The 12,897-nt window shown below is 34.3% G+C and overlaps 2 protein-coding genes across 2 annotated transcripts; both read right to left on the reverse strand.

The window, feature by feature from the left end:
• Positions 1 to 1,619: 1,619 nt before the first annotated feature.
• On the reverse strand, positions 1,620 to 5,621 carry LOC100779522 (protein MAEA homolog). The gene is made up of 7 exons (XM_003536736.5): positions 5,244 to 5,621; positions 4,877 to 5,071; positions 4,616 to 4,738; positions 4,031 to 4,216; positions 2,771 to 2,904; positions 2,034 to 2,220; positions 1,620 to 1,954 (listed from the first exon to the last, which is right to left on the reverse strand). Exons 1-7 carry the CDS (start codon positions 5,559 to 5,561, stop codon positions 1,853 to 1,855), a joined length of 1,245 nt encoding a protein of 414 aa, XP_003536784.1. The 5' UTR covers positions 5,562 to 5,621; the 3' UTR covers positions 1,620 to 1,852.
• A 1,224-nt stretch (positions 5,622 to 6,845) lies between these two features.
• Positions 6,846 to 11,803, reverse strand: LOC100780061 (protein CLP1 homolog). Its single transcript, XM_003536737.5, has 10 exons — positions 11,406 to 11,803; positions 11,167 to 11,235; positions 10,954 to 11,049; positions 10,345 to 10,586; positions 10,085 to 10,223; positions 9,883 to 9,939; positions 9,552 to 9,686; positions 7,552 to 7,787; positions 7,213 to 7,257; positions 6,846 to 7,127 (listed from the first exon to the last, which is right to left on the reverse strand). The coding sequence occupies exons 1-10, from the start codon at positions 11,595 to 11,597 to the stop codon at positions 7,040 to 7,042; spliced, it is 1,299 nt and encodes a 432-aa protein (XP_003536785.1). The 5' UTR covers positions 11,598 to 11,803; the 3' UTR covers positions 6,846 to 7,039.
• Between the last annotated feature and the right edge of the window lie 1,094 nt (positions 11,804 to 12,897).

Consider the following 12,897-nt stretch of genomic DNA (forward strand, 5'->3'; position numbering starts at 1 on the left):
AAGTCTCAATAAATGAATGATGCAAAGAAAGATATTTTTTTTATAAAAAAATACAGTATATTATAACAAATACAATTTTTTATGTAATGAGTTGAAATCTATCTTTGTAGTAATTATTATAAAAATTAATAAAAAATTTATATATGATATTTTGTGATTAAATTATAATATAAAATAACAACACATAAGTTATTTTCTCATATTTCTTTTACTCTTTCAATAATATATTTTATTTTACTAATAAAATAATTTAATAATTTTGAGAAATAAATTCATTTATTTGATCATGATCGAAGGATAATATCTAACAATTTTTTCAACACAATATTAAATAAAAAATTAACATTATGAGGCCCCAAGGCACACTCACACACTGAGTCTTCGTCGGAACCTGACTCAAGTGCATAATAGACGTCCTCGTGGCACGTTGAGATAAGGTGGTGTGTTGTCATTTTGGTGTGCAGAGAGAAACATTTTTTCAAAAAAAAAAAATATTACTGTAATTTTCTTAAAATAAATTTAATAAAACAATAGAAGTGATTGAACTTTTTGTTGATTTTTTTTTCTGTTGAATATAAGGCATTTTAATTAAAAAGGTGAGATTACTAGCAATTCTCTAATATAATATTTGTATTTGAATATAAAGAGAGAAAGTCACCATGAGTTCATCCATCATTTATTCATAAATTATATTGGATATATATTGAGAAAAAAAAACACAAGAGAGAGAGTATTGGAAAAAACCCAACGAAAATGCCTCCCTCACCAACAATTTCAAAAGCCGTTCACTGAGACAAATCAACATACACTTCAACTGCACTATGAACCCACCATCACAAACTCACAACCCAATACTGTGGCCCACACAAACTCTCCAATTGCCCTTCAATTCCCACACCCCCAACAAAATGATTACTGCGTTAATCTCCAACATTGTTTTTTTTAAAAAAAATAAAAATTTGCAGTACCGTTTGATTGTTTAAAATAAGATGAATTGGAAGAAAAATAAATTACAAATTGAAAATATTTTGACGAACAAGGAATGCATGAATTCTAAACTGCGATTGAAAAATTGAAATGTTATCGTGAAAATAAACTTTGCCACTGCAACTGGTTTCCATGTTCATATGTTTGCGCCATTGCTGGGAAAGATAACTGAAGAGAGTCGTCGTGGGAAAGAGAAAAGGGAATCAAGAGTTATTATTTGTTTTTTTTTTTAATAATAAAATTACATAATTATCCTTTAATTTATGCTCAGTGGAAATAAAGGATGGATGGCTTTTTGTCTAATAGAAAAGGTGCTGAGTACCAACATACTCCTAATTTTTAAATGCCCCTATGTTAGCAAACCCGGTTACTAAAAGAGTAAACGAATCATTCTAGCTCACGTCAGAAAGGTTATACTTATATTACATTTTAATAATTTTTTATTAGCTTCCTCCGTCTTCTGTATGACGGAGGGGCTAGCATAAACTGGTGAGAATGAGCTAACTGGGCCTTTAAATTCAATCATTTTTCTAGTGTTGAGAATGAGGGAAAATAGGCATCGTTGCGTGTGCGTGTGTATAAGATTAATTTAATCTATATGTTATATAAGATTGAAATCCCTCTACATGGTATGTTCAAACCACGGCGGCACTGACAGAACTTCATTGCAATGAAAAATACAAATCAATGTATGCACATGTTTACGTGATATCCCAGTGACAATTTGAAACATCTTACATATGTACATAGCACCGGAACACAAGTAAAAGAATGGACGTAACAACAGGAAGCCCATGAGAGTATTTTCCCAATACATTACAATCAGACAGCCATGGTAGCTTGAAGCCAAGGCAAGTATGTAGATTTATGAAATATATGCCTTGACCAGTTCTGTGTAGCTGCAAACTAAACCCGTCCTTGGGCAGATGATTGTACCATTATTCTTCTTCGCCATCTCTTCAAGAGCCTGCAAAGGAGCAAAAAATAATAAACAAAATATGCTTTATACATGGAACATCTAAAAGAATAACTAGAATAACAGGGACCTTAGTGCTATAAACATATCCATTGGGCAAGACTTGCGGTGGGTTCTCAGTGTCCATTAACTCCTTAGTTATATAGCAAACAAGCTTAGAGTGATGCTGCTTTGAATATGGTAATGGCATGGCTAGTGTGCGGAAAGCCTCCTGTGATAAGGGGTCCTCTTTTGTGCAATCATCCTCATAACAATATCTTTATCAAGTCAAGGAATATATCTCAATAGAGTTATCTGTGGCAAAAGTAAAGAGGTTTTATTATTATAAGTATGAGCTTTAAAATCATCCACAGAAAATTAGAGAGTTAAAAATGAGAAGCACAAGCCACAGGAACCATACTTTGAATGAATTATGGGAATGGTAATAACAGATCTAGAGAATTACCATATAAAAGTCAATTCAAGTGTACCTAGTTGCCAGAGAAAAATGATAGCTATAATGTACGTCAAAATAATTTATGATTATGAAGAATTGCTACATAAAGGCTCAAGGCAGGAGATTATCACTGACAAATATGAAATTTCATACAATGAATGGCTTTGAACTTTTAAATCTAGAGGGTTTTAAAATACCTGCATAAAAAGTGAACCACTCCAATCAAAGGAATTCAAATTAATAGACAAACGGTTGTATTCCATTAAGTCCCTCAAAAGGATAAGGAAAGTCCAAGTGGTTTTAAGATTTATTGGAAAGGGTGGAGGGGGTGTTTCAATTATATGTATGCAAGCATTTTAAAAAAAGGATACGGTGTCTTGAGAGCAGAAAGGCCAGCTTGCAGATAGATATTGAGCAAGGGCTCTAAAGTCATGCCATATAACTTGCAGAACTCCTGTTTGAATTGGTCCACTAGATAATCCCATTGCTTAGCTTCAAATAAAACCTGTAAAATATTATGCAAAAGAAAATTCCAAACATTATAGTGCTAAAATAGAAGTTCCTAAAAAATAGACAATGATGCAATATCAAGCAAAAATTCTAGCAAAGAAGAAAGTATTAATACAGTTTCACCAATATCATGTTTGATAGACTTTGTTGGAAATATGACAGGCATGAAGATTTTCTTTAATAAGAGATCAGAAGAAAATAAAAACTCCTGCAAATAATTTGTTCTTGTTTTTTACCTAATCAATAGAGGAAGTACTTTTCTTGACCATGAATTACATAAGACGTGCAAGGTAAAAGCCATTTCTTTTCTTTGGAGTGAAGTAGATAAACTTGAAGAATGCTATTTTTCAAGGAAGTTAATGTTTTTAACAAACAAAAAAAATGAAACCACTCCACCTTCCACTCTAAATTCTTAAATTGTGTAATTAACATAAACATAGGTATCAAGAATCAATTGTTCAATTTCTGAATCATGAATTCAGCATCAAGTATTCTTAAATGCCACATATCACTTAAGAAAATTGAGAACTCCATTAGTACCATAAAACCATCATGAGTCATATGTCATAAGTAAAGCTCAAAAGTCATAATTTCAATATTGATAAACCATTTCAGAGTAACTGTGTGAACACCCAGAACCGGAAGAACAAGAAATGCACCCAAAACTAGAAGAACCAAACAGAGAGTCGAATGACTGGTTTGCAGATGTCAACAACAGGTCCCTGCCCCTCCAAATGAAAACAGAGAAAGGAACAGGGTGTAATATGCAACACCCTTTCAATTCCTTTCATATAACAATTCAAGCCTGTCTGCCCCTTTGAATCCTCAGATGAAAATTAGTGGATAGGGGGGAAATGTAAAAGAACAGTGGGGTGATACTGACTCACAGAATCATCCACACTGATGATACAGACGAGCATTGATTTGTGCAACACAGACACAATTCATAGCCAACTGTGACGAGTCACTAGCTTAAGCTTACTGAAGGATATCAAGTTGTAATTCCAATTACAAATTCTACAATTCTAACAACAAAGAATATGAATACAATCCTAACACTATTGCATTAAAAAGATAATAAAATTAACGCAAAAAAACACTCAAACACAAGGAGTGCTCACCTTGTATGTGGCACATTCAGTATCCCTTTTAAAAGCTAGTGTTGCAATGACTCGCTGCAATTCTTTCATGTGGGTGGCTCCCCATGGCGCAAGATATTTCCTAGCATATGTGATAGCTCTCAAATTGTTCTCAGCTCTTACTAATTCTATGAACTCTTGAAGTCTCAACTGGAACTCCAATTTGCTCTGTCGTCATTAAACCACTAGAAATTAATAATAGTAAATATGATTTGATGCGTTGATTGTGATTTATGCAGTTATCTTAACAAGTGCCATCCTATGAGAAGCTCCGGCGGTACTTGTGGATATTCAAGAAAATCTGGATTTGCATTAGTTTATAATTTTTGTTTTCAAATTTTACACAGACCTGAGACATTTTTTTTTTTATATTTGATCAATCCAGTGGTTATCCCTCTCTTATATATGAATATATTCTATGGTTGCAGTATGTTTTGGATGATTTCCGATTTTAAATGCATTAAAAGAAACGCATATTACCTAGACTCTAGAACCAAATAAACCCAAAAAGCCTAAGCTATGAGCATGGTGCAGCTACGATTAACAAGATCAAACAGCAGTATGAACCTTAGACTTCTTCAGCCTTGATTTGTTATCAGCACACCATGCTAGGGCAGGTGCAACATCCTTATTTTGTAGAGCATCGATAACCTTTTTTGCTTCTTGGAATACATCAATATCAACAAGATCCTGATGCAACAACATGAATGATATTATTGTTAGAAGGAATACAAAACAAAATGCACATTTCAAACTATAACACAGAAAAACCAAAAGGTGCAAAATATTGCCAGCATCCACATACAACCACCCCACCACATCCCTTACCTGCAAGTTGCTGCTTTCGGCAAGTTTCACTGCAGTGTCATAGTATGACATCCTCAACATGTAATCAACAAGAATCCGCTTCATACGAGTGTTATTCCATTCTGACATGTTTTCTGCATCAGCAGATTCTAAGTGATCGAGACGCACTCGACATTTCTGTGCTTGCAAATGCTCTGCCCGACTTCCTTCCTCCAACTTAACATATTTTCACAAAATACAAATCAAAATCGTCATAAAGGGGAACATAAATTTCCAATTACGCAACAGTTGATACTTAATAAGAAACGAAACCAGTAATCAGAACATAATTAACCCTGAATCAAACGATGAATCGAAATTCAAATCAAGAAATTAGGTCAGCAGTTACCTTTCGTTTGAGCCCTTGCAGGCGGGAGACAAGGGAGTTAAGGTGGTTGACGGCGTCGTCGGGGGACAGGTCGGTGGCGGCGGCTTCGTTGACGCCGGAGATGACGGCGGACATCTCCTTCTCGACGGCGCGGTGGTTGGCACGGAGGGTTTTCTTGTAGTACTCGAAAGGGACCCTGAGGAACTGGTGCTCCAGCTTCAGAGACTCCGTCAGTTGGGGAAGGTTCGACGACGGAGGCTGCGCGGGGTTGGCGGTGGCGGTGGCGGAGATCGGGGTTCCGGAGGTGTTGTTGCCGTTGGGAAGGGAATCCATTTCCATTGTGAGCAACGGAGAAAATGGAATCTCAGATTGCTAAATGTATTGGATAGACTATGCTTCTATTCTACTAAACAAAAAATATATTTTATATTTTGCTTTTGTTTAATTTCATTAATTTTCATATAGGTTAGTTAACTATAGGATTAAAATTTTTTTAACAATATATTTATACTTTTATTGTTTTTAAATAAATTTTCGGCTTAATCATTTATGTCAAATTTGAATGTTAATATATATAATTATTATTAGGATAGAGAAATTTACTACATATATTATATAATCCTAGTTAGTTTTATCATATTGCTTTTTATAAGAAATACATGTGACATGGCTTAAAAAAATTAATGTCTAACATTATTTACTTTCAATCAATGGATATTTGTTATTACTTTTTTTAAGGGGAATATTTATTATTACTTATAAACTACTGTTACAGATTATGTTGACTTAATTGTAAAATTATATTAATATATAAACTTAAAAAAAGAGCATTTAAAAACTCCTAAATCTGTAAAAGTTTTATTAATTAAAATCTTTCCTACAAAATAAACTTATTTTGGAGTTCAATAAAATTAAATTTATTTGTATTAATGAAATTAGATCTAGCTAAAGAAATTAATTTAATATTTATTAAGTGTTTAATTCGGTTGACTTAACAGTATGTGAGTTATTAATCTGCTAATGAATATTAAAACTTTTGCTAGAAGCTACAATATGTAACTTACGCTTCATTTGATGTCAAAATCTTCACACACGGGAGTAAAAAAAGCATAGACAAACACATGCTTATTGTTTTATGTAGAGCATAATTTCTTCTTATAAAAAATGTCTATGAAAAAAAAACTAGATTAAATTAAAAAAAAAACTTACAGTAAATAAACAAAAAAAACTTTTGACCAAAATTTAAAAAAAAACACAAAACTTACATGGAATAAATTCATATTTAAGCCAGTTAAAATTTTTCCTCTAAAAAAATGAAAACATCTATTTCAATTAAAAAAGCAGTGATAAAAGTACTTAAACTTCATCCTTTTTAAAACTCACCCAAAAAAACTGTTATAAAGATTTTTTTTTTCTCTTTCACAAAACAAACTAATCCAAACATATCACGACACGGACACAGGATTTAAAGTTGGCCTTGTCATATTTGTGAGATAATCCACTCCCAACGTAAACAAATGCTCCATTCCCTGAGTCACAGTTTTATGCAGCATGTGTTGCCCACTTCTGCTGTTAAGATATACATGATACAATTGTAGTTCAACTTCAAGAAGCATAAGGAACTTGCTACTGAACGAGTATAATAAGATTATAAATTAGATATTCCGTGACAAAGGTCACCCTCTCACTACGACAAACAATCCCTCACAACAGGGTTGTAAACTACATTTAGTATTTACATTTGATCACGACACAAAAACTGGCAAACCAGAGCAACAAATTTAGCCAGATTTTCCAGTACAAAACTGTTCATTAGCTCATGTTTCAAGCCATGTTAAGGATCCCATTATCAAATATTTGCTTGGAAGTTCTCCAGCAGACGGAGCAAGATATGTTATCTTCTTTCTGTAATTTACAATTCAAGTTAGAAATGTAAACATTCGGCACAGACAGTAAAATAAAATGATTAATGAAATCTATCGATACAAACCTCTGAATGTCAATGTCGGTTACATAAATAAACCCAGCAACATTGCTGCACCAGAAAAGACATGACAATGTAAGAGCCAAGAGGTATACTTGTAGGAAACCAGAATGGAAAAGGGGGACATAATATTCTGAGTCTTAAAAGTAATTTCCTATTTTAAAACTAGGATAGTGAACATATATACAAAAAGTTTGAGTATTCATAAAAAAGCACACATGCTTTCTTCACTTTACAACAACCAAAAATACATGGATCAAACTCACTGGGCTCTAAAAAAAATAAAACTTAAAAATTCTTAAAATTAGAATTATAAAACTTGATCATCAAAAGGACTATAGTTACCTGGAAATGATCTCATCAGGTTCCTTGGCAAATGAGACAGCAAGGACTAAATGGAGCAAATCACGATTTATATTTACAGGTACAACTCTTGTTGGATCTGCAGCAGGTTCTGCTCCAATGGGCAAGGCTGAGCGAGGGGCCTGTGGCCCACCACCAACTCGATAAACAAACAAATCACTAAAATTTGCAATATTAGAATGTGGAGATAGATCATTTGAAAGGCCATAGAAGTATTCCTGTGTCAAAATCAGGTAGCAGCAATTTCCATTAGACCAAAAATAGTTGAACAGGAAAATTTCAGAGTGTTAAGAGTGCCAGGGGGGGAGGAGAGAAAAGAAAACCCTCAACATACTACACCCCCAAGGCTAATAAACAAATTGTCCATATCGTAAAAGTGATCTACTGTCAATGTAGTTTTTAGATTGCACAAAAATATGCTTTTTAAACAGCAATTAAGGGCACATAAATATTGAGAAGCCCATAAAAAGAAAATAAGTGACAACTGTTTTATGTTGACAGTAAAAACATTCACTCAAATTCACATTTGTTTTTTCATATATATTTTTCAAATCTTCCTGAATAGACAATCCATTACTTATATTCATTCTGATACACCAGTTTTTGTTACTCAGCAATATCGCATGGACCAATAAGACTCGCACTTGATTTTTATTGACTTGGAGAAAGCGTATGATAGAGTGCCTAGAGAGATTTTGTGGAAAGCTCTAGAGAAGAAAGGGGTTAGGGTTGCATATATTCGAGCTATCCAAGATATGTATGATAGAGTATCGACTAGTGTTAGGACACAGGGTGGAGAGTCAGACGATTTTCCCATCACAATTGGTTTGCATCAAGGGTCAACCCTTAGCCCCTACCTTTTTACCTTAATTCTGGATGTCCTCACGGAACAAATCCAAGAGATAGCGCCGAGATGCATGCTTTTTGCAGATGACATAGTCCTCCTTGGAGAGTCGAGGGAGGAGTTGAATGAGAGGTTGGAAACTTGGAGACGAGCTCTAGAAACACATGATTTTCGCCTAAGCAGAAGCAAATCGGAGTATATGGAATGTAAGTTCAACAAAAGAAGGAGGGTTTCTAACTCAGAGGTGAAAATAGGAGACCATATTATCCCTCAAGTCACACGGTTTAAATATCTTGGGTCTGTAATACAGGATGATGGAGAAATTGAAGGGGATGTGAATCATCGCATTCAAGCAGGATGGATGAAATGGAGAAAAGCATCGGGGGTGTTATGTGATGCAAAGGTACCGATCAAGCTAAAGGGAAAGTTTTATCGGACTGCGGTAAGACCGGCGATTTTGTACGGAACAGAATGTTGGGCGGTCAAGAGCCAACATGAGAATAAAGTAGGTGTAGCGGAGATGAGGATGTTGCGATGGATGTGTGGTAAGACTCGACAGGATAAAATTAGAAACGAAGCTATTAGAGAGAGGGTTGGAGTAGCGCCTATTGTAGAGAAGATGGTGGAAAATAGACTTAGGTGGTTTGGGCATGTAGAGAGAAGACCGGTAGACTCTGTAGTGAGGAGAGTAGACCAGATGGAGAGAAGGCAAACAATTCGAGACAGAGGAAGACCCAAAAAGACTATAAGAGAGGTTATCAAAAAGGATTTCGAACTTAATGATTTGGATAGAAGTATGGTACTTAATAGAACATTATGACGGAAGTTGATCCATGTAGCCGACCCCAGCTAGTGGGATAAGGCGTTGTTGTTGTTGTTGTTGTTGTTGTTGTATTTATCAGCACTTGGATAATAAAAAAAATCCATCCCTCTACCATTAACTGTTTGTCTTGGTTTTGGGGCCTAAGAGTAATAATATACTCCTATATTAACAAATAAATTCAGCAGAGCAAGTGCCAATAAACAACAGATTCTCATAGTTTAAATTGAAATCCTCTAAAATGAAAAAACAAAAGAAAAATATCAAGATATGGTAAACACATATTGAAGATATTCAAAAGTGGACAAGTAGGTTTACCCTTATCCTATAACTTCTGGCCTTCTGACGGACTTTTGCATTCCTAGATACAACTCCACCTGACCTCTGAAGTTTAACAACGTCTACTTTGGGCTCACTCTTGAGCACATCTTTGAGCATACTGCACAGTTTTTCCTACAAGGAATTCAAAGCAAAGCCTGAGACACTGAGCTTCTACAGAAGGCATGAATTAACAACTATGCATAAGGAAAGTATGATATGAAAAAAAAAATGATAGTGGAGATCATTGGAACTGGCTTTCAATGCATAACTAATATGGAATGATGCAATGATGCACATGTTAAATATAGTATATATACAAGGCATATACCTGACCCAAAACCAAGACAACATTGGCCTTGAATGTACGAATTGCATGCAAGAGCAACTGCAACAGAATACATCACATGCACAGGAGAAAAAAAAAGTGTGAGGATAGAACACTATAGTCAATACTAATCAGAATTAGCAGTGAGTTACATGTCTGAATAGTGATCAACTTAACAATAAGCTAAAGTTCAAAGGCTAATTACATCATAGCCTACTCCCTCTATCCATCCCATAGTATTTATCACCATCCCTGAAGCTCGAGATTCAGCATTTCCAGTAAATTGCCTCTCAATCATCCCTGCAAGCTCCTTAACAAGCACTTTATACAATTCTACATTGTTACTGCAAAAACAAATATGTTGGGTGATTTTCTTTCATGCAGTACCAATGATTTTAAAAGTTCAAACCAATGAAAGTTTATATAATTTTGCCAATTTTTAATAGAAGTAACATCACTAATCACCTTGGAGTTGCATGCCCGTAAAAGTAAACAAGAGGCATTTCAAGTGGAATTCCTTCCACGGGATCAATGGGCATTTCTATTGGAGTGGCGGCAATGCATCCAGGAATTGTTATAGAGCCTTGGCCAATATCCAGGTCAACAAAGGTAGGTTTCCAACCTTGTTTAGCTGCCCAACTAAGAAGCATCCTTGACAAGGTACTCTTTCCAGAATCAGTAGGTCCTACAACAATGACCCTAGGGCCCTGACCAACCAAATTCACAAAATTCACATACCACAAGACGACAATCTATGATAAAATCACAAGTTTTCAAGTCTCTTGGCACAACTTACGCAAAATAAAGCAATATTTTCAACAGTTCATGTTAACGTTAAAAATTATAAGCCATACAAAAGTAACAACCAATACTTTTCACGCCAACTTATATGTCAGCCAAGGTTTTAAAAAAATGTCCACGATTTCAGCTGCAGCATCAAGGTTTTCAGAGAATCTGTGACCACAATTGTGGCCACATGAGCTGGAATTGTCTGAAATTTCCTGTAATATAAAGGAAAGGGACAAAACCGCAGCCGCAATTTAAAACCTTGATGTCAACCATCCAGTCAACTACCTGAGAAGAAACAGAATCATCTGGTGATGAAGCTTTAGCACGACTTCTTCTTCCATCCAGCACAGCATGTACATTTACATAACTGACCATTGGAGTCTGCACTCAAAAAGTTGCAATCTCCTCATCAGTGATTTCTCAAGTGGGTTTTTTTTTTGTCTTACCAATAAGATTGACAGAAAGAATGCACGCAATATGGCGGCTACATTGGCTTACCTCATCTGCAGTATAATCAGTTTCAGTAGCGCCATCCATTTCAATGGTTGCACCATACCAAGTAAACACCTGGGGGAAAAAAAGAGCATATTTTCTTATAAAAAGAAAAAAGAACAGGCATGTAAATGTAACAACAATGCGGTTGGGAGATATAAGGTGGGTTGGATGATTAAGGGATAAGGGGAGAGGGGAAAGAAAAAGAAAAAAAAAAACAGCAATGCGGTTATAAAAGAATTTACAGCAAACTTGAGTCTGGGAGGGAAATTGAGCCAGATTTCGGGTGGAAGCTCGGTGCCAAAAATCTCAGCAGTGCCGTTAAGGAGTCGAAGGCGAAGAGGTGCGTCGTTACCAACTTCTATTCTCAGTTCGCTTTCTCTCTCCAATTTGACTTGCTTAATTGTCGATGCCGAACCCGAACCACCATACGCCATTTTTTTTTTCTTTCTTTCCCTAAAACTTCAATTTCGCTTCGAATCAAACTTGGATTAATCGATTCTGAAAATTTCACTTGCTGCTTTGGCCGTTAGCGTTAGGGTTTGCGAATGGGACTAAGCAAGTGAAGAGAGTTGAGAAGCAGAGTATGAATTGAATATTCAACCGGGTTGGGAGAAGACGAAACGAAAGGTTTTTTTTTTTTTTTTTTTAGCCGTGTAATTAAATTAAATTAACAACTCAAATTTAAATTATTATCTTATCTTATGGAAACAAAAGATAAAGGCCTAAATTAAGACGCATGTGGACATATATTTTTTTATATTATATGATATAGAATAAATATTTAATTTTATATAACTGGTATTCAAGTATTAATATTGTATAGGATAGGATAAAGGTTTGCTTTTTACATAACTGAAATTAATATATATATATATATATATATATATATATAATATGAATGATATTGTAATAAATAATAATATTAAACACATATTTTGCAGTAATAGTAAATAAATATTTTTTAAAAAATATTGACATTCAATTTAGGGATAGAAGTAAAATACAAAAAAAATTGAAAATTGAAAATAATAGTCATTTAGAAAATAAGTGGTTCAAGGAAAAGGAGGGGAAATGAGACTTGTTAAGAGAATAAATAAAAGATGAGGGAAAATAGCAAGGTTGTTACCTGTGTGTTTTTTTTTTAAGGGAAAGAGATTTTAAAATTAAATTAAATTTTATGTTTTTAGAATTTTGGATTTCAAAATATAAATAATAATATTTTTGTCACAGTAGTTAAAATAATTTAAATCTCTGCATCACTACTCAACCCCTCCATATTAATCCGATGTTTGGTAAGTGAAAACTACATAGAAGAGTGGATGAAAAATAATTTGGTATGTTCGAAAGAGGAGGAATAAGGTGAATTTTTTCTAAAGAATGGTAGATTTAATGTATTATTTCTTTTCTATTTATTTTCACTCATCTCTCCATCACTCTCCATATTTTTTTTTCTTTCAACCAAATACTTTTAATTTTCACTTTACTTTTTCACCCATTTTCATTCATTCTTTAATTTTTCATCCACCTTATTTCTCTTATTTCTATCAAACATGGTCTAAAGATGATCCAATTGGCTCAAAAGAGAGAAAAAAAAAATAGGCAATTGCTATATCCACTCTCCTTTTTTTTAAATTTGTTTTCCAAAAAAATACACTCCTCTATTTACTTAAAAAGGGGGAGTGGATATAGCAATTGCAAAAAATGATCACTCGGGCTTCTGTGAACCCCATTGGA

Source organism: Glycine max, chromosome 10 (genome assembly GCF_000004515.6).
Source record: "Glycine max cultivar Williams 82 chromosome 10, Glycine_max_v4.0, whole genome shotgun sequence".
NCBI lineage: Eukaryota > Viridiplantae > Streptophyta > Magnoliopsida > Fabales > Fabaceae > Glycine > Glycine max.